Here is a 27,994-nt window from a genome sequence, read left to right on the forward strand (position 1 = left end):
CTGCACCGCCCCCTGAATCCACATACAGTATATCTAATAATAAATCAACTACATGAGGATAAATGGCTGTAGGATTCAACAGTATCTTGAAGTGAGTGTGTATTTGGAAGGTAAGGTGGATAGAAAGAACAAAATGGGCAAAAGAGAGAGACACAAAGAGAGACAGAGAGAGAGAGAAAATCGATTGCAGAAAAGTCTTAATGAGAGACTCTTCTGGGAAAGGTGTGATGTGATCACAAATTCTGAGCATGCTTTCAAAACCACTGCCTGTAAACAGGCGATGAGAGCGAGGAGAGAAACAGACAGCAGGGAAAACAAGGCAACCATAGATGAAAGAAAAAAAAAAGTGAATAAAAAGTGCAAGAGATGCTGATGGTGTGTGCGTGTGTGTGTGTGTGTGTGTGTGTGTGTGTGTGTGTGTGTGTTCGTGTATGAATGTGTCTGTGATCCAAGGTTATTATTGTACACTAAAACTAAAACTAAGATGAAGGGTGTAAAAAAAACCTGTGCTGTAAACTGAAATAAAAATAAAAACCAGACTAAGACTAGACTGTAAAAAATAAAACTGAAGTAAAATGATCTTGCCTACTTGTAAAACCAACAAAAATAAAATGGAAATGTTCAGGAATGTGAGATATATTTATTTTTTTATTTTTTTTGTGCTGGGTAAAAATGAATGAATTTTGGGTGGAGAATTTTGGACTATTTGTACTGAACACAAACCAAAAACTTCATGAAAATATATATTTAAAAAAAATGCACAATTCATTACACAATAGCGGTTTCAAACATACAAATATCTGTTCTAAACATCCATCATTTCACTGCCACCCCCACCAAAAAGTCTTATTTGTGTATATACTGTAAGCGCACAGTTAAAATCATTAACAAAAGGTTCCTCAAACACTTTCTACTACTACTGTGTGTGTGTGTGTGTGTGTGTGTGTGTGTGTGTGTGTGGGTGGCCGTGTGTGTGTGCGAACACAATACGATGGCCCTGCCTTGATTCTATAGGAACCCGAGAGGCAGATCAAAGCACACTGATAGTGCCTCAGGAATACTAACACGTAAACAGCCTCTGATCGTTTGAACATTCAACACACTACATCCTTACTGAAAAGAAATTAACCATTCATAACACAAAGCCGGAGGTAGTCTTTGATCGCCACTGCTGCGCTGCCGACAGACTATTCCACGACACGGCTGACCTCAGATGTCTCCCTCCTCGTTATCTGACTCTACTACCCTAGTCACCACTAATCTTAGAGGAGATCATCAAAAGGCCAATCTTTTTGAAATATAGTACAGAAAATAAGGACAGCTGTCTCATGCAAGTCCGTTTGTCTTTTTGAAAGCAGAAAAGCTGTCAGGATTCCTGAAAATCAGGAGATGTGAGCGGAGTTGGAAAGAAACGCATATTAGGGAGACAGACAGATATTAGGAGCAGTAGACCCAAGGATCTGACAGATACACTGTTGCAGCAACATAGCATTTGGTATGTGGTGGACACTTTCATCCCAAGTGCCTTACAGTCACGAGTACATGCATTTTTTAACACTGGTGGTCCAAGTGGGAATCAAAGCACTAACGCTGGCAGGGTCAATGACATGCTCTAACCACTAAGCACACAGGACTATTACCAGCTGATATTGACCTTTCACAGATACATCTACATTTGTTCCACCATAAGATGAGAACAAAAAAAACAAGGTTTTAGCAGACTGGCTTAAGGGTATTTGAATAACTATTAACAACAACTCCAATGTTGGTGATTTTCACATTTTCATGTTTTCATTTCAGTGGAAGGATTACATGGCTCCTCTACGGGTTGAGAAAATTCTCTGACCTCTTGGGATTAAGAAACCATTTGCTTAAACTCAAAAATGCGTCATCATCAAGCTAAAATCAAGGCCGTTTCATTTAGTTCCTCTAAAGTTGACATTTTGGAGATACAAGGTTTTCACTGGACACTGACAACTGAACATATAGAGTTATTAGTATAATATTTTAAACAGCATTATAAAATATAAGATTTTAACAATACTTTACGCTAAACCTGGAAGGAGAAAGAGTTCTAAAACCAAAATCCCAAAATGTATCTCGATTCTGGCCAATAAGTTGTTCTAGAGAGGGATTCAAATGATGAACAATGTTGAGTAACAATTATACCATAAAAATAAGGAATTATCAACAAATATATTGGGCATCAGTTGTTTCATTCCCCAGTTATCGGTATCAGTATCAGAGGTAGAAACGATGTTGTGGTCAGGTCCTAAATATCTGCCTCCCCCTGGTCCTCTGTACCTGTTACCTGCGGGGAGACGGCGCTAATGAGACTTGGAACTGACTAGCTCCCCAAGGACCAGGCCCCTGTGATGAGGTGCCCACAGCAGCGCCTGAGCAGAAATACAAGCCACATCGCAGGGCCAGACCACTTGGAGCAGGTCACTCAACGTGAGCGACCGTCGCTGCTGACGCACGCCAAGCTAGTGGAGGTGGTGGGGGGCAGCGAGGTAATCAAATAACGGCTGCTCATGGAAGAGCAACAACTCTCTCCCTCTCTCTCTCTCTTCCACCCGTGCACTAACCCATCTATATACACACACATGCAAACACACACCCTGCTGTGTTTGTAATCCTCCTTTAATCCCTCTCTTTCACCCTCTCATAATAAGACACACCCTTCTATGAGAGATAATGCAGGTCTACAGTGTTCTCTCTTCTCTCCTCCACTCCTCTTCTGCAAATTTAAACGGCTGTCCGTCCATCTGTGTTTGAGCGCAGCCCTCTGAGTCCAACCCTGTTTGCCTTCCTTCACAGGCAGAGGGAACAGTCTGGAGTCAGTGTGTCAGTCTGTGCATGTCGATGATGCAGCTCCCTCGACTGTGACCGCTCACCTACAAACTGTCGCATGCCCCGGCCCGGCTCCTGATGCTGCTTTTTAATGCGCCGTTCCATTGTGTGATTACAGGCACACAGGCAAGAGTGGGCAAACATATGCGTGCACGCATGCACAAATATTGATTGGTCCTCAAATGTGTGTATACATTTGACATTTTTACAAGAGCAAAGACGTAACACACACACACACACACACACACACACACCTACAAAGTACTTGAGTTTAAGGGCAGACCAACTCAATTATAATGATTTGCCAAAAAACAAAAATAAGGCACTGAGCACAAGAACTCTGGTACAATGCAAAGACAAGATTCATTTGTATTGATACATTGAAAACTAGTGTAGATAATTTTTCTGATCACGAGATCCACTGTGGTCTCCTGCTATTTTTCAAATGATGTAATGGTCAATTTAATACGTTGGCTTTATACAAATGCATTAAAAACAAATGTTTTTCCTCGTTTTTCTTTCTAATTCTGGATTTATCGCGATGAAAACATTTCCTCAGTGAATCAAATGTGCAACGAAAAAACTATATGTTGTAATTCTGTAATCGTTAACCATGTCTATCACATCAGCTTCACCTCAACATGTTTGAGCCATATCCTTGTATACAGTAGTTTACAGATTAAGTGTGATCTTGGCTTCAGGATTCAGTACATCACACGGTGGAAAGCTCTCTGTTCCACTTTACTATTGCATGCAGGTCTGTCCCAGCTACATTCACTTTTAAGTGAAACTTTTAAGAAACTGTTTATTTGATAACTTTTGAACAAAATTATTCAGTTAAGCTGTCAGGGATGCCAAATGAAATATTTGACAAATTACATGTATTGATGCTCTGTAAGTGCAGTGCAAAAATAAATAATTGCTCAAGGAAGTATAAGAGAGAGGGAAAACTCTTAGATATCCAGTCCCTGTGCACTTGTGGGGAGAATTATGAGTCCTGCCATGGGCCAAGGGTTTGATCTTGTCAAGACGAAATCCCCTGGCATGAAATTGAGCATTTACTGATCTGATGATGAACCCGAATCCTTCCACAGAGAAGAGCTATTGTTCTTCTCCTCCAAGAGACGGAGAACTCCAGAAAACAGTCCCAGCCGTCTCCAGCTGCAGTCCCATTGGCTGGCGAGTGTGATGAGTCATACGGCGAGCATGGCTCGTCTGTGTGTGTGATGCCAGGGTGAAGATGACAGGTGTAACCCACATTCCCCATCTCTTCTAATGTCTTTACGTCTCCTGCATTAGACATGCCACAGCATGGCGCTCTGTTTCAAAGACAAGGATTTGCATCTCCTTCAGAATGTCTCTGAACCTTTTTTTTTCACATTCATAAAAAAAAAAAAACTGTCATCGTCGAATACATCCATTTATCCTCGGCTTTGTGGCGCATTACAATTTGATTCTCCTGGCATGAAAGGGCATTAGTCAAGTGAACAAACAGGAGATAATGTCCTATTGCTGTTACATTGTGATGAATACTACTGTAGCACACAGCCCAGTGCTTCACTCAAAAGCGTTTCTCATTTACTAATCAGTGCTGAGCCCAGGAGGAGGAGCTGACGGGGATGGGAAGAGACAGACCGCGGGGGGAGGGCGCTCTGCTGACGCTGTGATGGGCTGATAACACCCCCTGTGACAGGAAATTATCTTATAGCTGCACAGCCCCCCATCACACTGCCACCAGGAAGATCCCTGCTCTCCTGCTTCTACGCTACTTGGCTAAATCAAATCATAGTCAGCATTAAGGAGGTAATCATGCCTCTATCACGGAGCAGCACCGGCCTCTCTCGCTGCACTTGAGAAACTAGCGGGTTCGGGCTGCAGGTGGCTCTTCTGAGATCCAAGAGCAGCCAATAAGCACCGTGGGATTTCACAATAAAAGAAAATATCTGTAAGAGTGCCTTGAAGAACCCCCATACGAAAAGATTAATGAGATTACCGTCAGGGGTTTTTTTTTTTTAGGAAGAGGTTCTTCAAGGAGTCTTCTGGAGTTCCCCTAAGGTTGCAATCTGAAGAATCCTTAAAGGTTTGTTGAAGTGCTTTTACAATTTAAAGAGCTGGATCCACTGGTCCTATCAGTCAACTCTCTCCACACTTGGATTTAACATAACATTTGGTGGACACTTTTATCCAAAGCCCATTACAGCACCATGAGGGCATTTTTTTTATGGGTAGCCCTAGTTTGAGCCCCCAATCTTGGCATGCTCTCCCCACTAAGCTAGACAGAACCGCATCTACAGCGCTTAATGCCATTTTATTTCACAAATCCTCTCCCTCTCTCTTCTCACTTTTGATTTTTCTCCATATGGCCATTCTGTGGTCTGTCTCTGTTTCCCATTCGTCCTTTACCTTCTTTTCTCTCCGTCTCTCCTTCTCTTTTATCACGCGTTTTAATTTTTCCCCCAATTCCCTCCGCTCTCGCGCGACTCTCTCGCTCTCGGAGCGGATGCAAATTTTTGCCAAATAAAACATGAATAATTCATTTCCCAAAAGAGATGTCAGCCACTTAATTATACTTTCTAAATATTTATTTTTCTCCACTCTTCTGTCTCTCCTTCTCTCCAACATTGCTTTCCATGGGCAAAAGGTTTGGGTTACATACCAGGCTAATTGAAGCCTTGAATATTTGCACCCACAGTACACAACCATTCACAGAGTGCACAAATGGGCAACATAGAAATTAACAAACCACATTATAGGGTATTTTCCGCTTTTTTGGTTCTGATTGGTCTGTATGTGTTAGGGGACGACTTCAGTCTTGTGTGAAATTTCAATTGGGAACATTCACTCCTTTGTCACAGGAGCGGTCGGTCTGAATACCATTGAATTCAGGACTGTCAGCGGCGCTCGCTGGCAGCAGTCTGTATACTGTAGTAAGCATTGTGTCACAGTGAGGCAGCCTGTGAAGCAGGATAAATGGTTCTCCTAAAATGACTCCTGCATGTCTTAGTGTCTCCACATTCCACCAGCCGAGGGTAAGTCCTGCGCACCGTAGCAGGGCCACTGTAGCCCTGTGACACAGCATCAGGCTTTTTTTCATGGTTTCACTTTAAGTCTGGAAAAGCTATACAGTGAATACATTTTCAGTTTGGCTTGAGAGTGACTAGGGAGGGACTAGGCTTGGGAATAGCTTGTGAAATACGTTCCAATCCACTGCAGTTATCTATTTTACATACTTACATTTATCTTCTTTTTTTTTTTACTTTTTTGAGAGCACCTTACAATGAGAGAGCAAGATACATTAATGTTGACAGACACACTGGCTGTTGAGGAGATGGAACAGTCTCTCTAACCACTCACCCCGCCACTTATTTTCTACCTTTTAAGTAGAACAACATAAAAGCACATACATCCCAATATCAAGCGTAATGCAGGTTCATAACAACATCACTTTCATTTAATTCCTTCTTAATAAATGGATACTGCCTGGAAATAGAGTAAAACGTGCAGGCTCCAGTTCTTCATTACATCATACAACTCTGAAATAACTTCTTCCATACTGAAGAGTACTAAACATTTGAGTGCTTATAAATTCCAAGCACTCCAACACTCTTGGGAATGACCCAAAGGACTAGTTAATTAAAAAGTAGTACCTCTCAATCCACTGCTGAAATAATTTAGTTCATTTGTCTAAAGTGCGTTGACACTCTATACTGTAGTAAGCAGTGTCACAGTGAGATAGCCTATCCAACAGGATAAAATGACTCCCTAAAAATTCCATAAAAACTCCATAAAATTGCTTCCTTAGTATGTTGATATTCTGTCAACCAAGTCCTCCTCACAGTGTAAGTGTCACTCATATACTGTGTGACATAGCATCATATTCTTTTCCATGATGTTATTTCATACTGTGGTTGCACACTGAGTGTAAAATGTACAATCAAACAGTGAGTATTTCAAGGAGCACCTTAGGGGCACGTCAACAGCCTTGACTCAGCAGTAAAAGTTGTGTGGCAGAGAGGGAGGAAAGGGGAATTTAACAGGGTTCAGATTAACGCCATCAGTCAGGCCCCGACTAATGAGAACGGCTCTCACTGTACGGCAGAATCAGCCTTAAGCTCCTCAACTTGTCGACAGCTGTGTCCTTGGCTTGATTGTATTGGGAACTCTTGACTTACCCTCACCCCGGCGCCACCCTAAGTTATTGCTACTGTCGGAGGAAAACCACATATCTGCAAAAAAGTGTGTTTTTCAGGATTGAAGAAAGGAATGCCTATATCCTCACTGAAGCCCATGTTTTCTTAAATTCATACAAGGGGCTTTAACAGGTTGTGAGAACCCAAGGGGTCACAGAAGTTAATCAACACATAGACGACTGGGTAAACAGTCACTTAAAATGAGAAAAATTTAAACACCAAAACTGCCTGTTGCGTGGTTTTTCTCTTGACAGTGGCGTTATTCTCTCTCCCTCTGTCTTAAAGAGAAAGGGACCGCTCTATCGAGTGCAAACATAGTCGCCCTCTGATGACTATTTAATTCTGAAGGTTTTGATTGGGGGATTCAAGTGGGGGAACAAAAGGTCTCTGGAGCCTGTTCACCCACGAATAATCAGCTTTGGGCCTCCCATTAACTATACCCCAAAGAGCCATGTTTAATTGCCAAGTGTTAATTAGAGATTTAGTGGGGAGGGGCAGCAGCACCCCCGCTGCCATTTCCCTCTAAAGCCATTTGGGGCCGGCATGTCACAACACGCTACTTATATATAAGTCCCTCCTGGGCATCCCTGCTTTCATCACCAACTACCTGCTGGAACATTCAGGAGGAGAGAGCAAGGAAAAAAACAAGCACACATCATAAAACTGGTGTTGGTGTGGCCATATTGCCATTGTGATCATCTCCCCGCCCCCTGGCTTCCGCGTCCTATATGTGCAGTGGTGTGTATGCCTTGTTACTGAACAACGGTTTCCTCAAATTGATTCAGGGATTATGGTATGGAGCCCAGTTAAGAGCCATGCTTTGGCTCTGGGCTGCAAAAATGCAATGCAGATATGTGAAGAGGGGAAATTCATGTGAACGCCATTTTGGCATTTAGCTCATTTAAAGATCAGTGACTGTGAGAAAATGTGTGGTAGAGCAAATTACATGGATGATGCCACATCCACGTTCTTAGAGTGGGAAGCATTTGTGGTCAAGACAGTTGGGCTATCCTCATTTTAACTCAGAGTAAGTCTGAGCTCTCATGCTTTACTTTATTCAGCAAACGTCCATTTTAACAAACAGAATTATAGATATCCCTCAATTATCCCAGCTTGAAAAGTAATATAGGCTGCTGAGAAAACTGAAGAGCGAAAATTCTCCAGTGGATCAGAGAGCTTCCACCTGGCCGCTCAGACAAAATGGATCACAAGTCACCTACAATTCTATGAGATTATCTCTTTTGTTTGCTGTCCCTGTCCTTGTCTCTATGTATATATTTCCACTGCAGAGGGCCATGCTAATAGATAAGCAGAGGCTTACAGAGAGCTGGGCTGGCAGGCATATGCACAGTCACATGTGCAGCCAGCCTGTGCCCCCAATCTGGAGAGATGTAATTCTCTTTGTGTGATAATGGGCCTCAACATGCCTGAGACGAGAAGGAGGAATCCTTGGGGGAAATTGGCAGATGCCTAACCCTTTTCCAGCTCACAGGCTCTCATACTGTAGTGTAGCAGAGCCGCCTGCACCGTAATACAGGGGGTTCAGTGCAGGGAGCTGTGACCCCAGCAGATTAGTATCAGAAAGTATTTTACTCCTGCTATATCAGTTAGAGCACTGGTATTAAAAATTATGGAAGTAAAAGAAAAAGAGCAGATTACGAAAAAATAGCTCCAGTACTAAGACACTTTTCAAATGGAAATCATTAAAACTTTGTGCATGTTCCATTAATAGATTACCAATTTTGGTTATTATGGTTCTTATAAATCATTTCTTCCAAGGCTTTAGAATGGTTCCTTTTTTGCTCATGTTTAGAGATTTATAGTAAACTATGATTCTGATAAATTATGGGGGATGAAGTGCATTGATAAATGCATGTTACATTGATGGATTACCCATTTAATCATGGCCCTTGTAAAGAAATTCTTCCAAAGTTTAAGAATGGTTCCTTATTATTAATTATCAATTATGGAAATCTGACTGTAAATCCCAGATCTTATTGTACTCACTACTCAGAACAAAAATGACCCAACTAGAAGTTAAAGTACAGAGATAAAATAACAATAACCCAATAGGTAGCACTTCTTGAAAAATCATTATCACTCATTAACTAGTTCCCCTCCGCCTCTAGGGCCCAGACACAATCTCAAGCACCGGAGTCCCTCTGCAGTGAGGGAGTGTTAGTGAGAGAGGGATGCAGAGCGTGACCCCTTCAGGGATACGAGCATCACACGCCTGACACAAATCTAGAAATTCACAGTGCCACGAAACTGAGATACTGACTCTTACTCTGTTTTGTAGTATTACTTATGTTTTTGAAGTAGAATTAATAGCTACAGGCAGAAAAACAGATAGAAAAGAGTGCAAAGCCATTATTATTCTGCTTCCACTGGCTCTGTTTAAACTGAGCACAAGACTGGCAACGGGCATATGTTTTTAGTGGAGTGAAAATGAATCTAAAGCTATCTTTCATCTCAGTGGGTGCCACAGTTCAAACCCTGGTATTTAGCGTGATTGCCGGGATCTTTACTTTGTGTAACAGTTAACAGCCTGCCTGATTCCTATTTAAGAGCTCATTTAAGTCTGCTTGCTAGCTTCTGACAGCCCAGGCATTTATCACATGGCGCCACATTGTAATAGAATTCTCTATTCAGAACAGATTATACCCAGGCTTTCTGATGGTAATTTTCGCCGTCTTTGAGAGCAGAGCAAACGTTTTTTTTTGGTTTTTTTCCCCTTTCCTCTTCTCCGTCGGCACAGTTCTGAGCTTTCTTCATAGACCGGTTCCCTCCGTCTTCATCCCCCGGAGGGGTATGACTGACTGTTTCCCGTCTAAATTCGACTGTCACCTGGACGTCACCTTCACACAGTCGGCATGCCAATGGGACAGATGGCCTCTCATCTCTCCCATGCAGCCCTGTGTATGAGAGCTCAGGCTCTACCTTTTACAGCTCATTTACAGCGAATGGATGCCAGGGCCTGTGTCACATCAAAACCAGCATGGAGCGGTTAAATAGGCAGATAAATGTGGCGTGTTGCTGCTTGGCTCAGCACCGATCTGATCTGCTTTTGCTCCTCTGTCCTTTCACTAACTAGCTGAACTGAGAACCCCTGGTCTGTCTGTAGAGTTTGTGTTGTCCCCACTGGGTGTTTACTTACTGGCCGGCCCATGTCAAACATAATGCAACCGCATATACAGTAGATACACACAGTACAGTACAGCTGGTAGCCTGCATCCACTTCCATACAGCTTTGTTTTTGATTGCCAATATTCATTTTCACTAATGTCTCACTTGTTTCTCTGTCTCACAATTTCACACTTGTTAACCACGTTTGATTTTTGTGATTACTGTGCAACAAGAATGATTGTGAAAAGAAAACTGAGCGATTTGTGGGTCTGGATAGAGGCTGCATGCAGTTAAACAAGTAACTGGGCATGCTACTTCACAGACTGGTGCTGTATGCAAATGAAACATCGAGTTAGAGTTTTGTTGTCTTGCTGACAGCATCTCTGGAACATCAACACGGGCATATTTGGCTGCCACTTCTAAACCCAAAAACTCCAAACTGCAAACTACAAAAAGCCATTTCAGATTGCCAACAGCCATTAAGAAAGACTAGTGGCATCTCCAGCATTTGCTAACGGGCCAAATTGTCTAATTCTTCATATTTCACGGTCTGTAATCAGCAACATCAGCTATGCTTGTGTTGAGTCAGCATGGCAAATTAAGTATTAAAAGAGAGTGTCCCCAAACACTGCGGTGATGTTTTGAAACCAACAAAGGCAGTGCAACCAAGTTGAGTGCTACTGTTTGTGGCAGAGCTATGGGTAAACACATTAACGAGTGTTGATGCATTAAAAGTTATTTAAAACTACACTGCAGCTCTCCAAAGCATCAAACATGCTGAATAAATAATTGCTGAATAAATCAAGACTTTCGTGTATCCAAAAGGCTATTATAGTGGACCTACAATTAAAAACAAAACAAAAACCAAAAGACATTGTTTCCATAAAATGACATTTTTTGATTCATCATTTCAAGGAGTTCAGTTATACCATCTGAATAATGTATGTTGTCTTATTTAGAGAAAAATGTGAATGTCACAACTTCACACAAGGCTAAAGATATGATTTTGCTTGAATGGTTCACAATGAGGTGTGCCAAGGTTATTGCAGTCTAGCACTTTCATATAGTAATTCTTCCATGGGTATTAATCTTTCCCATGAATTTAGTTACATCTTTCCATTTTGTTTCTTGTTTATCTCATCAAAAAAGCCTCAAGTGAATTGTATGACCTAAAAAGCAGCAAACAATGCCACTACTTATTTTCTCTCTCTTCCATGTAATTGATGCATTTCATGTTTTTTAGCACCACTCTCCCATGTGTTGAGTTTTGAAGTTTGGTTTATATTGCCCAACTCAGCTGCTGTATATTCCTTTGGGTTTCTTTGATTCATCTGATGATTGTATTTCTTCTCTCGTTTTTAATTTTAACACATATGTATATCATTTATAGCATATTGTTTGTATCATTTGTATGTGCAAATAAACTGTGCACAGTGCTGGGTAGGTTACTTTCAACAATTAATCCAGCACAGATTACCTGCCTAGAATTATCATTTAATCAACCGGAATGCTCCCAATCAGTAAAGTAATAGGATTATTTTCAGTTAGTTTGTCAAATCAAAGAACTGTGGAGTTAAACAATACATGCTGATTTATAGGCTCGAAACTGAATGGCGTTATTATTATCATCTGCAAACATTATTTCAAGATGTGTGAAATTATATTAGTGTGTATAATGTCACAATTCAAATGCCATTTGTTTGCATGTTATTTTAATAACTCAGCAAGTAGTGACCCATTTTTCAACAGTATTTGTTATCTGAGTAACATGTTGTTGTTTTTTTTGTTTTTTTTAACTGTAATGGATTACAGTTACCATTTTGTGCATTTCTGTATCCCTAACCCTAACCTTATGTGGTTTAAGTACCCACCCTGAGACTGAGAGTTTGTGAGTTCAATGTTGGTTCATAACTATAATATAATATAATATAGACACCTAAGAAGGAAAAGCATCTCCGATTTTAAGTCCTGAAAAGTATTCTGATTTGATTTTTCAAAGCACTTGTTGGTGCTCTGAAACACCACATCATGTTTTACTGCTGAGAGCCTAAATGCACCATTAATTTTTCTCAGCACACGGCATTGAGAGATACAGGACATGGTGTGTGATCGGAACACCCGTAGTCTAAGGATTTGGTTCCCTTACTACCACCCAGTTACCGTCCCACTCTGGATTTGAGAACAAAGTATTATAACAACGTACTGACAGGCCAGCAGAAAGCCTTTTAAAAAGCCTGTTATTTGCAGTCAGGAGGGTAGCCTAAATTTACCACATTTCTGTCATTTTACACTCCTCACATTGAACAAGTGTCTATTGACATTAAGCCTGCATAGTACAGCCCATCCATCACATCTTAGCCTGCTTCCTCAAAGACATGCGACTCTTTAAGATAGAAAAGTATCACACCATACTCTCTCTAATGAGACATCATAGAATCACTCTCATCCCCCAATCCTAGCCCCTGCAGGACAGACGGGTCTGTGTGATGACTTGGCAGGTCGGCCATTGGCTGCAGCGGCCGTGGTGGCTCAGTCAGCTGATTTCTCCCCAGGCTGGGTCCCTGGAGATAGGAACAGCTGTCCCCTTCATGACGGCCCACTGGCCAGCTGAAAACAGCCACCTGCCTTCCCAAAGCTCCAGGGATTGACCAATGGATTGTCCACTTCTTGTGTGTGTGTGTGTGTGTGTGTGTGTGTGTGGATTATGGTATTAGACTAACACGGAAAAGCAGAGCGAAATCTCCAGGAGGCAGATCCCACTGTCACACAATACTGACGCGAGGGCTAACGACAAAAGGTCTGTGTCTTTGAGGGGAACTAACCTTGATAAGAGCAATAGAGGAGGGGAGGAGTGGGTGGTATGGTGGAAATGACTACTATCTTGCTCCCACAGCCAGATGAGCACGGCAGTGACAATGCACCCAGAGAGCGTCTTATCACTCAGGCATGCGGAAAGATAAATGAGAGAATCCGCACTCTTAAAAATTAATTGCAATCTGCAGTAATAACCTTTCCTCAGGCAGGCACTGAGGGAGGCTGGGGGAGAACAGGGGAGCCTTTCTGGCTGGCTGGGGGATTCTTAAGGCGCCTTAGGGGGGTGATCCCGGGGATGGCAGCAAATGGCTGCGGTACCGCATGCTGACGGGTGCTGAGGCAGGCCAGCTGTTCAGCCTACTTGGCAGCGCTGCGTCTCTTAAAGCAGGGCAGCAGACGAGACTCAGCCGGGAGTTGGTCTGCTCCCCTCTCATTAAACAGCTACTCAGATCAGCAGCATTAGTCATGTACCCACTTGCACGGTGTCCTGTTTTCTTTTTTCATTATTTTTCACTTTTTTGCTGTTGAGAATGGCTACATCTGGTGGATGTCTAACCCCCCTGTTACCCCCCTCCCAGGATTGTGAAGTGTACCTTAATTTTTCCGGTGCACCCTTCCTCTTTATGAAGTGGTACCGACACAGACACATAGAGACACACACAGGCAGAACACACACCCATTATGTAACAATTCACACTCTGGCTGTTTGCTTATCTGCTCTTCTGCCTCTATGTATGTCGCCCCCCACCCCCCCACCCCCCCACCCCCCACCTCCCCCACCCCCCACCTCCCCCGGGCGGGGTCTCCCGAGCCTCTGCCTCCCTTCCCTGGAGGTCCTCCTCTCCTATCTCCCCCTCAGTACAGACGGTGGGCCATGTGGCAGCCTAGCAGCTCGGCTCATTATTGCCCACGCTGGGCCCACTGAGGGCCAGGCACTGTGGAGCAGGGCTTGGCCTTTACAGCCAGCTGCCAGGGCTTTCCTTTCCCTGAACTGGGGAGGCTGCGGCTCCAGTCCCCATACGCACGGTCCCACAGCAAAGCAGCCCGGGCACAACCCAGCCAAGCACAGGATTTCAGTATGCAGGAGGTGAGAGGAGGTGGACACCTGCCTCAATCTGCCCTCATTTTCAGGGCTTGAAACTCAGCGTGTGTTGGAGGATAGTGCCATCTATGCTAGCATGCAATCCCCTTCTATTAGCTGGACAGTTGTGAACACGATTAGCCCATCTCCTGGTTTTGGTTGCAAAACTACACAAGAAGAAGTTACCTCTAGTTTCATCTACCTAGAATAATGCTACATAATGAGGTAACGAGGTAGTCCAAAATGTCTGTCAGGCATTCTAGCCTCACAGTGCAATTGTTTGGCCACATAACATTTGGATTATATTGCAGCGGTTATTTAGAGAACTTTTTTTTGGAACTGTAATCAAACAGACTCTGTTAACTTTAGTTTAGGAGAAAGCTAAAATGGGATGACTAAACCGTGATGGCTAACTTGCTGTGTTTGGTGGTCATACAAATTTCAACTGATGTGTAGATAATGACTTTGATTGATTTTGGGATAAACATAAGGATGAAGCTTTTAAACTTTGCAGCTAAACAAATGATACAAGGGGTACATGTATCCTATCCTACCACTATTGTCCTCTCCTCTAAGTAAATCCAGATATACAGCCGTCAGCAACTAGTCAGCTTGACTCACCTTCTCCTGGTACTGCCGTCGCGAGGAGTCTAGAGACTGGATTAGCGCGGTGGCGTGGCCCACAAACATGGCGTAGCACGTAGCGCCCACAATCATGCTGAGGATGGTCAGCCACACGTCCGTCATGCCCACCGGTGGGTACATGCCATACCCGATACACAGCATATGGCTCATAGCTTTGAAAAGGGCGTAGGAGTACTGCTGTCCCCATGTGTCATTCTGGACGAGGGAAGAGAGAGGAGAGATGGGGGCGAGTTAGAGTGACCGAAGGGGGTGACTCGGTTACATGGGGGCACTTTCTCTCTCTCTCTCTATCTGTCACTCTCTCTCACAAGCATGATAGGGGTGTTGGTGGCACATTAAAGGTCAATGAGCACTCGGACAATACACACACATACATGCACGCACACACACACACACACACACAATCACTTGAGAGAAAACCAATGGCAGATGTCCTCTTCAGATTGTCTCACTTCGGGCAGAGCAACTGGCAGAGTAACACACACTTTTCAATATGCAAACATTTGGAGCAAGCAGACATTTGGGCAGGAGCCTAAAACAGAGTCCTGAGAATGGGCGGATGGAGCGTGAGACACTAGAGGCTTGCGAGGCAGAAAGTAGGTCAGCTATTTAGAAAAATGTGATTTCTCTGTGAGTTTTCTCGTTTGTAGATAAATTGCCCTTTTCCTTTAGATCCCGTTGGTAGTTCATGGCAAATCAATATCAACTCTCTCCTGGGGGTGACATGTCCAAATTGCTTTCAAACTCATTTCCACAGCAGGAAAACCTGAGAGATAGCAATGTTATTAGTGCCTCCTAAAAAGGTAAGGAGCGATGACCCAGCAAGATAATGGGACAGCTACTGTAAAGGAAGACAAGAGTGTCCTCTAATGATCCTAATCAGGACCAAACCAACCATGGCTGAGTGTATCAATACTAACAACCTCTTTGTCTACCTGGCAGTAGGAGCCGGCCAACATGAGGAGCTGTCCATCACTGAGACACACTGCCCCCAAGGCTTGAATTAATTCAGAAAGATATATTTGTTATTGTGTGACATTGAGGATCATTCTTCTAAGTAATGCAATTAATTAGCCAGTGTTTATGGAGTGAAACAAAACAAACCCCATTTTGATGTTAATGAGAGGCCGCATCCCTCACATGGGATTTTAAACCAACTACAGTATGTGAGTTCTTCCTCACATGGTAGTTTTCTCATGGTCTATGCGGCACTAGATGCACTGGGCTGCTATTCGGGTGCAGCAAGCAGAAGATGCAGCCAATGCATTCTTGGTACCCCAGAGTCGATTCAGGATTATAATACAGTAATATTAAAATCTGACTTGTGAGATTACAGCCAGTGCAACCGCTGTCTAAGTCAGGAAAACAAACTCTGCTGTAACAATGTGAGAAGAGGTGCCTAAATATAATCTAGTCAAACCTGCATCTACTGTATCTTCTATCATCTATCATCTTGTGGCAAGGTTTGGCAAATGAGTCCATATAGCCTACTAGTGGCACTGAGATTGGTATTAAAACATTTGAGGTATAGACAGAGTTTTCAGGTTTTTTATGGTATCACCAAAGATTGCATTTACCAATACAGGATTTTGACTTGTGCCATAATCCAAAGTGGGCATTCATGCAGAAGCAAATCAGATGTCAAAAGAATGATGAACTAACCCACAAATGGGGACTATCTGGACATCAGGCTATGCAGTCATAAACCTACAGGACCATCAGACAGGCAGCACCATTCACTAGCCACTTAAATGTTACAGGGTTGACACCTCCAGAACGCTCAACAGTGATTTCTGATGTCCAGGAACCACCTGCGGCCGCTGGTGGTTCCTGGACACTCAGCAGTTCAGAAACCAAAGTGTATCAGCAAGCCAACATATCAACACTCTAAAGAATAAATATACCAGCAACCATGCTACTACCAAACAGCCAGAGCAACCATGCTACCTGCAAACAATATGGCAGCTAACATGCTACAGACAACCAAAAGCTAATAAGCTGACATATCATCATTCTGAAGAATCAATATACCAGCAACCATGCTACCTAACAATAAAACAATATGGCAGCTAACATGCTGCGCCATGATGCCCAAAATGCCCCTTTTTCACATCATCCTCCAAAGAAATCAATATACCAATAAACACATCACTAACATAAGGCACCAGCAAGCATGCTTCAATCAAACAAATGGTTCAAATCTTACAAAACTCAAGAGTACCCCCAGTTAGTGTGATTCCTTCTTTGCCAGATCTACTGAATGGCTGCCATTGCTGCTTCAGACATTTTTTTCACTGTCTGCTTTAAGCTCCGCCCACAAATGCCTAATTCAGCTAGTAACCTTAAAGTGAACCCTCAGCATCCAACCTCCACTGGGCGTTGTCTAGGCTTCCAACCCCACTCCTCGCCTGGTGTATCATCTTTGGGACAGACTAACTTGAATCCTGACAAGATATGTCTAATGCCGTGATCACACTTACTGCATCAGTGCATATGCATTGCGTTGCTACAACTATCTTTCTTTTCCCTGAGTTGCCTCACCCCATAAAGGTCGCCCTAAGCCTAGTCCTACCCACCCTCACTGCACCTCCCCTACAGTATCCCTACGCCTGAGCCATTTCCCAACGTATGAGCTAGTTAGCTTCTCTAACTGCTCTAACTCTGAAATAGGTAGCTCATATACTGTCAAGGGCCATATTAGTCGAGGGGACACACCAAACTTTAGGCTCCACAGCTTTAACCTGCCTGGTAGTCCTGACATCTCTATGCCCTCAATGCCAGCTCCTGCCTTGTCTCCTTAGGGTCGCATCATGCCACCTTCCTATTGTAGGCTTTTGATAGGCTTCTCTAAAACTGTTGAAATTGCTTCCTCATCTATGTAGAACCTTTTGTTTGCCACTTTCCCCTTAACAATTGAGATGCTCCTAGTCTTACTCATCTTAATTTATCCAGCTCAGTTTAGGTTATGTTTTAATTTGTTCAGCAACCTTTTGGTACAAGGTGCTGTTGTAATCGTATCATCCACATATGCCCTGGTGGGTGGGAGGCTCAGCCCTCCCTGCAGTCTTTCCCCACCTACCACCCATTTTGATGCCATAATAATAACCTCCATTGCCATGTTGAAAGCTAGAGGGGAAATTGTGCACCCTGCCAAGATGCCTATCTCCAGATCCTGCCATGCTGTAGTAAACTCTGCTGTTGTGAAGCAACTCTGAATATCTTGAAAATGTGCCCTGACTAGATTTTAATTATTGGAAAAATCAAAAGCCTTCCACAATAAGTTATGTGTGACAGAGCCAACAGCATTAGCAAGGTCCAAAAGTACGACATGGAGATCTCTCTTCTCCTATTTGGCTGATTGAATTTGGTGCCAACTCATGCTTGTATGCTCTAAATATTCCAGCTTTTTGTACTGCTGTGTCAATTAAGCTATTGCTTTCTAGGTATCTTGACAGCCTCTCCGCCACTACACTAAAGAAAATCTTCCCTTCTACATTAACTAGGCAAATTGCCGAAATTGACTGGTATTTGCCAAATCTTTCTCTTTGGGATTGAAACTCCCTCACACTCAACGCCATGATCTAGGAATAAACTGTTTCTTCCCTGCTAACTTAATGAGTTTCGACAAGAATCTCAACACATCTGGTGCTTTTATATAACTGGTAGGAGACTCCATTTGGCCCTGGGGCTGATGAAGCCCTTGCATGCCTTATTATATTTTGCACCTCTTTCCACTTGGGGGGCTAATATCCATCTCGTGGTCTATCGCTCCAGTTGGTGGGATATCTGGGGGCAGACCTATCTCCTTATACCTTTCCTTGCTAAACTGTGATACATCGCATTGGCAGTGGTTTGCAATATCTGTCCTTGTAAAATTAAATTGTACATATAAATATAAGAGAGGTATATTCTATGAAACCAGTGAGCATGTTAGAGGGGCACTGAGGCATGATGAACAAAATGTATCATACCTTGAGCAATGTGAGTGTACTCATACAACATCTGTTCTGGCAAAATTAGCTTGCTTAAATGTCACAACTTTAAAAACTGTTTGTTTGGTGTTCCTAAAGTGTCATCTTGCTGTTAAGAAAAACCTTCCCTTTGTGATTTGAATTGAAGAAATTACTTCCAAAGAGTAGTTTTAGTATTATGTATTAAATTATGTATTAAATTTCAATTAAGATAATAAGGTTTGTATATATTTCTGCAAGGAAAAAGGCAATGGTGATGAAGAATAGCTGCGATCATTCTTTGGTTAGTACAAATTTGGTATGGGTATATAAAATTCTGGTAGATATTTGAAGTAACTTTGCAGCGTGACTTGAAAAAGTTACTTGAAAAACTGCAATAATATTTCCCAATTTTATTGCATGTTATTACCTAGATACTAAATGGCTTAATGTAATGAGTTACCCACCACACAAAAGCCCAAGCGTTGCCCTATTGACACTTATTTTGACACATATAAGCCATCAGCTAGGGAACCACTACCCTTAGCTGCTGTCTCTAAAGTCTAAATAGAATTTAATTTTATCTGTTTTAGTCAGGAGAGGAGCATTACAAAATGTCAGATGAATCACGCTTGAAGGCAGCAAGCTACAGCGAGCCCCACGACAAATCCTGATAATAAATCAGCTTTCCCAAGAATCGCGCTTATTTGTAACATGCTAGGTTACCGTGAGGCCATGGATTGTGGCTGATACAGGGTCACACCTCAGGTGTCACACAGTCCGTTGTGTAACCAAAAGAGAGAACTCAATTCAACTCAGAGGAGAAGGCGGTCATTATGAGTCAGGCCTTGACAGAGACTCTCCTCCAGCTCCTCACTATAGCAGCTGCGCTAACAATACAGCAAAATTAAAGCGCAGCATGAGTGCTCACTGGAAAATTGTCAATATTCGACCAGTATTGGATAAGGGCTGTCCGTCCTCCTGGGAAAATCATTATTTCATGCAAAGCCTCAGTGTCTCTCTCCTTTCACAGTATGGACAGAGCTAGAGAGCTCCACATGAACGGACAAAAAGAATTCAGCAAATTGAATAAATGTGGGCGAATGAGGCAGATAAAAAAATATTCGATTTGGGCTTTGAAATGACAGATACGCACGGCAATCTTTCCCAGGATGCTGAGGGTTTTAGTACAGTAATTACAGAAGCTGATGGATGAGATAAGACAGGGCCTAATCTGATTCAGACAGACAGGCAGGGAGGCTGGGTGCAGGGGAAGCACTTACCACCATCTTGTTTTTGGACACCCAGCAGTCGGCGGGGAAGTCCTGCAGCATGGGCACCAGGAACTGCAGGCAGCCGTCCCAGTGGCACAGCAGCAGCATCATGCCGATCAGGTTGACTATCCTCACCATGGCGCTGGCCAGGTCATAGGTCATGTGGAAGATCTGAAGGGTAGAAGAAGAAGAAAGAAGCAGGAATTGGGGTTAGGGCGAGATCATGCTCAACATGCTGATGGTCAAATCCCTGAAATTGCGCAACCTCAAGGGAGACGTTGTGCAGTGGATTTGTGGTATTGGACCTGCAGCTTCTAGACCACAATGCACTCAGCCTCCTATAGGGGCCTCGCCTGGAAAAACCACCGCTTGTTACGTAACGCAGAGATGGGCTGGTGGATGCAGATGCTGCTGTTCCAGGAACGGTCCACTGGGGACGGTCACAGGGCCGGCAGCCTGGGACCAGAGCTTTGCCTCCCCAGCCACTGAATCACTCTTATCAGCCACTTAGCCAGCTGCAATAATGGTACAAGGGTAGAGGTGGCCGTGCTCCTGCGGTGAGAGTGTTCACAGGCTGGGTTTGTTAATCCTAATGATAAATATACTCATAAGGCGCTCCAGGACGTCTGGGCTGGTGTAGATTTTAATGGCCTCAACCATTCAAAGCCTCTTAATCCCATTGAAGGCCATGGTATGCACTGTTAACTGCTCTTCTCCTTATTAAAATCCACTCAGTGCTGTTTAAGGGCTTATGACTGAGAGGGATATTCCATCTCCACTTTGTTGTTCAGCAAGAAGAGCAGGAGGAGGAGGAGGAGGAGGAAGACGAGGAGGGAGCCACGCACATCACCATCATTCAGTAACTTCCTGACCCCGGTTTGAGCTTAGCACTTGTTCTGAAAGCACTGGGCTTGTTTATCTTTCGGTTTGTTGTTTCCATCTGAATGCATGCAAACGTGTGTGTGTGTGTGTAAAGACAGAAGAGGCTGGCAGGGACCAGCGTCTTGTTTGCCTGGGACAGTGTGGGTGCTGCTGCACCATCAAGTCACATCAGTTTAGTTCCGTCAACAGGCTAGCATGAAGCCAGAGGTATGCCCACGACAATGTGCTTGGGTAAGGAGCAGAGCCAGGCTCTTGAGTGGCTGGAGACATCCCAACTCACTTTCTCTCTCTCTCTCCCTCTCTCTCTCACACACACACACACACGCACACGCACACACACTCATATTCTAGGTGTCTCTCTCCCACTCTGTCCCTTTCCCTCTTTCTCTGGGCTCTTGTTCAAAGCGTTTAGCCTTGGGCTTGGGCGCTTTTACATCACCTAAGCTGAATCATTCGCCCTGCTGCACCTTTCTCACTCAATCCACCAAATCCACTAATTTTCTTCACCTCTGTTCACAGCTGCACTCCAAATGTGAGGCATTATTTGTTTTTAAGAAGCCTGTTCTTCTTCTCAAGCGCACTAATGCATAAGTTATGTTATCTAATATGCAATGTTGTGTGATGTTGAATTTCCAGCTGGAACCGTAATGGCATTCTATAACATTAAAGAGTGTTAAAATCACTCTGTGGCTAATGAATAAAACATGAGGTACCCCTTACTGTCTCCCACACTGAGCCAGATATATTTTTCATTTGTGAAATCATATTTCCAGGCAGGGGAGGGGAAGCTTTATGAAACAGAGGCTGCGTATCAATCTATAAAACCTTGCTAAGTAATATATTCAAATAGAGCAATTTCTAGCACATTAAGAATTGATAGAGATATAAAACATACAACGCTCAAGCCTACAGTGTCTCGTTTAAAATTTGAATTAATTATCATTTTCAAACTAGTTATTTGAGATCCTCACGTAATTAACATGCCAATATTACATTTTCCCTCAGGCTATCTGCGGGAGAAAGCTGAATATTTTGTCAAATTAAAACTTTGAATGAAGCTATGTAACTCTTTCTGCATATTGCTACATTATTCAAGCAGAATATTTAAGTTAAGGGGAGTTGGCTAAAGTATATGTTAATGAGGTTTTTTTTTCCAAATTACTATATATTCACTATATATATTTGTAAAAGCATGTATGTGTCAACAAAGGATAAAGATTACCGATTATCCTTATCATTATAAAAACTACCATCATTTATTTTGATTTTGAATAGATGTTACTTCCCATCCCATCCAAAAATGGTGGACAGCACTAGCTCAGTTTGAAACAATACTGTATGTTAAATGATATGCTTGGTCTACTATCTTCAGTGTGTCTTACACTGTCCCTTTGTGCTGTGTGTGTCTTCCTTGTACCATATATGTGTCAATATATACTATGAAACTCTCCACAATGTCAATAAATCTCTCCTCCAAGATAAATTCCTGAACATTCATTGCACTTTTTTGATTAAATTGCTTCTGATTCTGACTGACCATACAATATCCTGTGGCACTGCACATGCCTGAATGGCTCATAATTTGAACAGTAACATATAATACATGATGAAGCCATGTGTGGGTGAAACACTGTTGTAGTTGGTGTGGGTGAAATTAATATGCTTACTGAAGTTCTATGTGCCCTCAAAAGACCTCTAAAAGTTACAGTATACTTGTGCAGGGAATAAAGCCCATGAGACCAGGCACAAGTAATACCATACAAATGTCCAGTTTGTGCCCCAAAAGCTTTAAAATACTCTACTGTACTCTGTGTCAGTGGAGGAAGGTGATCCCCCTCTTATCTCCTCCCACAGCCCACAGTCAATTCAAATAAACCCCTGCCAAGCAAGAACAGACTTTTCAATTACGAATAATTGTTCCCAAGATCGGCTCTCTTAGAAGGTTGTTAGAGGATCATTATTTTGAAGCAAAGGATTGAGGTCTCTCCCTCTCTCTCTCTGCTCTTCTCTCGCTCCCTCTGTCGCTCCTTGTACATTTGGAAATGCCCAAATGCAGCAGGACATCTAAGCTCAGTGTAAAGCAACAAACAAACATGTACAACATGTACAAGCACACATATTTCACACTATCAAACAGAAATGCGCATGCATGCGTACGCACACCGAACATACATGCGCACACACACACGCACACAGCATTACAGAACGCGGCGTATTACATTAAGGATGATGGATTGCTGGCCTCTTTCTTTTAATTGATAGGGACACACAATAAGCTTGGCTGTATTAACATCAGCGTAAACAAGAGAGCTTTGATTGATGAGGGCACAGAGACACAACACAACGGTATCTTAAAGGCTTACTGTTACTCATACTAACCTCATCAGGGCTCCATGTGAGAGGCCTGCGCTGGGGTCTACTTGCTTTTTTTCTCATCAAAAACATGGGTCAGATCAAGTAACCTACAGTAAGTGGCCTGTCAATCTAATGGTTTCATAGCGGCAACTAATGAATCAGCAATCACATGAATGTTTTCTATGCACAGTAATGATGTGAGCAGCTCAAAGCCACTTAGCCACACTCAGTGTTACGAGGCAATGATCAAAGGAAGTGGCTGATTAAAAATAGATGAATGGATATGGAATACTACTACTACTAATAATACTACTATAATACTACTACTGCTACTATTATTACTATTGCTACCAGTACTGCAAGTATTACTACTACTACTACTACTAGTGCTACTGCTACTGTTACTGTTACTATTACTACGACTACTACTGCTACTATTGCTACTATTACTACTACTACTATTACTAATGATAATACCAATACTGCTACTACTACTACTACTACTACTACTAGCCTACTACTGCTGCTGCTGCTGCTGCAACTAATATTACTATTACTAATACTAATAACAATAATACTAATACTACTACTACAGACAATAAAACTAATGTGAAAAATGAAAAAATGAAAGCTAATAATGTTAACAAACGCTAAAAAAATGGCAGGCGTGAGTCAAAAACAGGGTCACATGCAAAAGTCATGAACTAATCTGTATCCTTGTGAGACATGTGAGTGTACCGGGAAGCCATCAGGTCCAGACAGGCAGAAAGTGGATGCAGGCAGCTGCCGAGTCATCTCAAACAGATGGAGTGAGAAGAGCGTGATCCAGGTGAGAGAATATCTGCATATGTCCCAGGGTGCTGATGGTAGCTGCCCAGACACAGTCAATGTAGCGCTATACCGAGGCATCTGGTGTTTGCTGCCCGCACCACTAATGATGATGAATGTTTGGCATGATGGCGTCAGCAACAATTCTAAAAAAAAATAAAAAATCCTTCACTCATATTGTTTTGCTGATTTGCTGATGCCAATTTGGTGACTGAACCTCAACACACCCCATCCACCCCCAACCCCAACCCCTCTGTTTTTGGGTTTGAGTTCATCCTTTCACTGTTATGCACTTTGTGATGTAGTTGTTTGATTTACTTGAATTTGTTTTTGCACTATTTATTTATTGATACATTTTAAACATTGAAAGCTACATTTCTAGTAATATTTCTGGTAGTTGTTGTTTTTAGTTTTTTTTTTTTATGTCAAGCAACAAATTGGCTACTTTTGTTTTGTTATTGCACAGTTGTTGGTTGCATTACCACTGCATTATTGTAATGAAAATGCTATCACATGTAAACACCGTGAACTGGATTTAATTGCTCTATCAAAAATATAAAAAACTGTCTATTTTCATGAAAATATGTATCTGACACACGTTATTTTACAGGTGCAAAATATTGTGAAAAAACATAATTTTCTAACAACAGATTTTTGACCTGTGGATTATGGTAGGGGTTTTTTTGTTTCTTTTTCTTGTGGAAATCTCAGAGTACTCATTTTTCATTTCTCTGTATTGTCTTAATTGCATATATTGTGCTAATTGTCACATCCTGCGCCTTCCGGTTTTTGAAAATTTCCCAAATAAAGTTTATCAATCACATCATTCCACGACACCCGTCAGTGTTTTTTTTTTTTTCCAATCATCCGTCATGATGGCAGATTGTGGGAGCAGACTGTGTGCAGGGGGTTAGATTTCTCACTATAAATACCTTGACCAAAATGTCACGCTCATGCACACTGTCATGGTGGACGAAGCACATGTGGAGAATGAGAAGTAGGGTTGGGAGTGGACCGCAGGGAACACCCTTCCATCATCTGTCTAAACAGGCCTGGAGGGCCCGGATCACAAAACCCCCGCTCCCGCTCTGCTCCCTATTGAGACGTGCCATTGGGTTTGTGCAGGATTACACATTTCTGTGTAATAGTTTTTTTAAGCGAGCCCACTGTGGATATTCATATCACACAAGGCACATTCAGAGCGTTGAGGACCTGTCACTGTTACTGGCAAGCCTCATTGTGCACTCCATAATAGCCCATTAAATCTATTCTTCCTGCCTTTCTTATCTCTGAAAGAGCAGTCCTTGGCCAAGGTAATGGGTCAGTGAGTGGGGGTCTGATTAGTTGATTTACCTTATTTATATATTTTGTGCAGATTTACTGGGCGAAAATGAAAGGCGCCGCTCTCCGTTTCTGGCCCCACGTGGCTGACTTCTATCAAAGCACCTGAGGGTTTTACTGACATATCGGATTGTTTCTCCCTAACTATGCAGCACACGGCCATTCAGGCAGCCTCAGCCATAAATCTTAACAATCCCAGATGCCAATATTAATAGAGATAGACTCCCTGCCACCTTGCAATAAATAAACACAGGTGGTATGGCTCCATAACCACTTGAAATCACTCTACTACACAGCTACGGTTGAGTCATCTTCCCATGAATATCTTGCTGCTTTGCCTTTTAAACCCCCCTCAGTAAAGGCCTCAGTGCCTGTCTCCAAAAATGCATCTCCCTCCAGTCTAAAAGCAACGTTTACTAGGTCGGAGATGTTGCAGGCATCGAGTACGACGAGCGGGAGCCCTCGGAGCTTAGTCATTAGTGCATTGCTTCGAATCTGATTTAATAACAGGCTGACTAATCTCATCCAAGTCACTGGTTTGTCAACAGGAGACAACTCCAATGAGGAGAATATCCGGTCACGCTCTTATTTTTATCCCGATGAAATGTGACAACAGGAGGGGGGACAGGGGAGACGCACACAGCAGCAGTCTCCCCCGTGTGTGTGATGGATATCTGCACACCGTGTTCAACGGCATTATGCAAGACAGTGTTAGCGCCATATAGACGCCACCTCAGCGCAACCTCCTTGTTTGTAAACAGCGTTCTGACAACATGGTGGTCGTAACAACGCCCCTTAAGTCCGGAGCGTTACTTATGAGAGGAAATGGAAGCAATCAGAGCTCATTCATGACAAGTAGCTCTGACAAAAAGGAGATACAGGCGGGGGATTCGTGAGTTGGACGGTGGGAGAGGAGCATTGCATCGGTTAGCCAAGTAGCAGATGACGGGATTGTTGTTTTTCAGGAGGCAAAGATAATTAGCAAAGAAAGAAGCAGTGATAAAATATGATTGCAGTTAAGCAGATATCACCATACTTGATGAAATACTTACTGGGAGCATTTTGTGCTTTGGTTTGCTTTTTGTTTTGCTTTATTTCAGATTGTAAGCATGCTACGCTGTGGTGTTGACAAACTGGTAAAACCTTTTATAGGTTTATTTTGTAAACAAACCTCACGCTTGCTAACACAGCAGTGAAAATGTTACACCCCAGAGTGCAGGCTGAGTCATCAACAACTGTGCGACATACAGTATCATTTTTATCTAGTCCAACATATAAAAGGGGTTATTGACAAATCATTTTTGTCACAGCTTTGGTGACAACGCTAGAACTACTCAGCACATTTGATCAGGAAATATCTGTGTAGGTATAATGCTTATGATAGCCACCATGTACTGTATGTATTACAGTTATACAGATATCAGCCTGTCAGTGTCATTCCCTGCTGATATGATGGAGATGAGGACATGATTTTACTCAACAATTTCAGAGGTGGCAGTCTGTAAAATTTGCAATGAAACCTGCCTCAGCCTGCCGTAAGGGGTTGCTAAAATAATTTCATTAGTCTGGGTTTCAAAGATTTCAGTGTCACATGGTCTCAATGGTGTTTCAAAGGCTTTTCCACCCTGGCAAGAATTACATTATGTGGGGGAAACACTGAAGCCTTGTCATTTTGGGAATTTTTGGGGGCATGAAAATAGTCAAATTTAGAGACATCATCTATATACTGTATATTGGCATCAGCATCGGCCTTGAAAAATCCATATCAGTGAACCCTAGATGGAACCCTAGTTCACAGATAGTTGATGATTCAGAAACACAAAAGGCCCCGCTTTGGCCCCTTTTTTCACACTAACACAGCTGCACACACTCACACAGTCTGGGAGTTTCTCAGTACAACTACTGCATTGTGGCCTCTGGGAAGCCCCACTGGAGCAGCTGGAGGTTAAGCATCTTTCTCAAGGACACTTCAACAACCTTCTGGTCACATGCCCACATCTCTAACCTTTAGGCTGCCACCATCGCCTCCCAGCACAGTCTGCTCCGGAAGGCATGCAATTATAGCTCACATAAACAAAGCAAAATGCAAACAACAGGTGCACTCACACACAAACACGCACACACAAACAACATGATGGATAAGCACACAAATGGGATTGCAATACACATAAGGATTAGTATTAGGTTTTAGGATGTGTGTGCGTGTGTGTGTGTATGTGTGCATGTTTGATTATAATCTAGGCAATTAGGGTGAGTAATAGCCAGGTCTGTACTGCTGACAGTGTCACTTCAGTGGCCTCAGAGAAAAGCATTTCGTTTCTACTGCACTTGAGAGGGGAGAGCAGGTAACTTCAACTTAAAGAGGCATTTCACCTATAATGCATTTGAGTTCTATTTTGATAGATACAGCATTTTGTTATATTCCTTTGTTTTGACTTGAATTCCTAAAAAGCTTTATTCACTGCACTAAGAACATAAAAAAAACTTTCTAATTGTTTTTGTTTCCCAACAGTATTTCTTCATGAAGCTTTAAACCATGCAGTATATGTTAATATTTCTTTCCCTGTCATCGAGTAACTGTATTCACCAGTTCCCGGAAGAAGTGTCCTTTGCATGACATCACTCTGAGGACAAAATCAAACTCTCAATAACTCT

The 27,994-nt window shown here is 42.6% G+C and overlaps 1 protein-coding gene across 1 annotated transcript in view; it reads right to left on the reverse strand.

The window, feature by feature from the left end:
- hcn4 (hyperpolarization activated cyclic nucleotide-gated potassium channel 4) overlaps positions 1–27,994 on the reverse strand; it is a 73,859-nt gene that overhangs the window by 18,115 nt on the left and 27,750 nt on the right. The window contains exons 4-5 of the mRNA XM_071528829.1: positions 19,943–20,104; positions 14,686–14,904 (exon numbers count right to left, since the gene is read on the reverse strand). Coding sequence (XP_071384930.1) covers positions 14,686–14,904; positions 19,943–20,104 — 381 coding nt within the window. The remainder of the gene's footprint in view (positions 1–14,685; positions 14,905–19,942; positions 20,105–27,994) is intronic.

Source organism: Centroberyx affinis, unplaced genomic scaffold (genome assembly GCF_046629955.1).
Source record: "Centroberyx affinis isolate AG114_WGS23_722 - 3 ecotype Tasmania unplaced genomic scaffold, CSIRO-AGI_Caff_v1 ptg001734l_1, whole genome shotgun sequence".
Lineage (NCBI taxonomy): Eukaryota > Metazoa > Chordata > Actinopteri > Beryciformes > Berycidae > Centroberyx > Centroberyx affinis.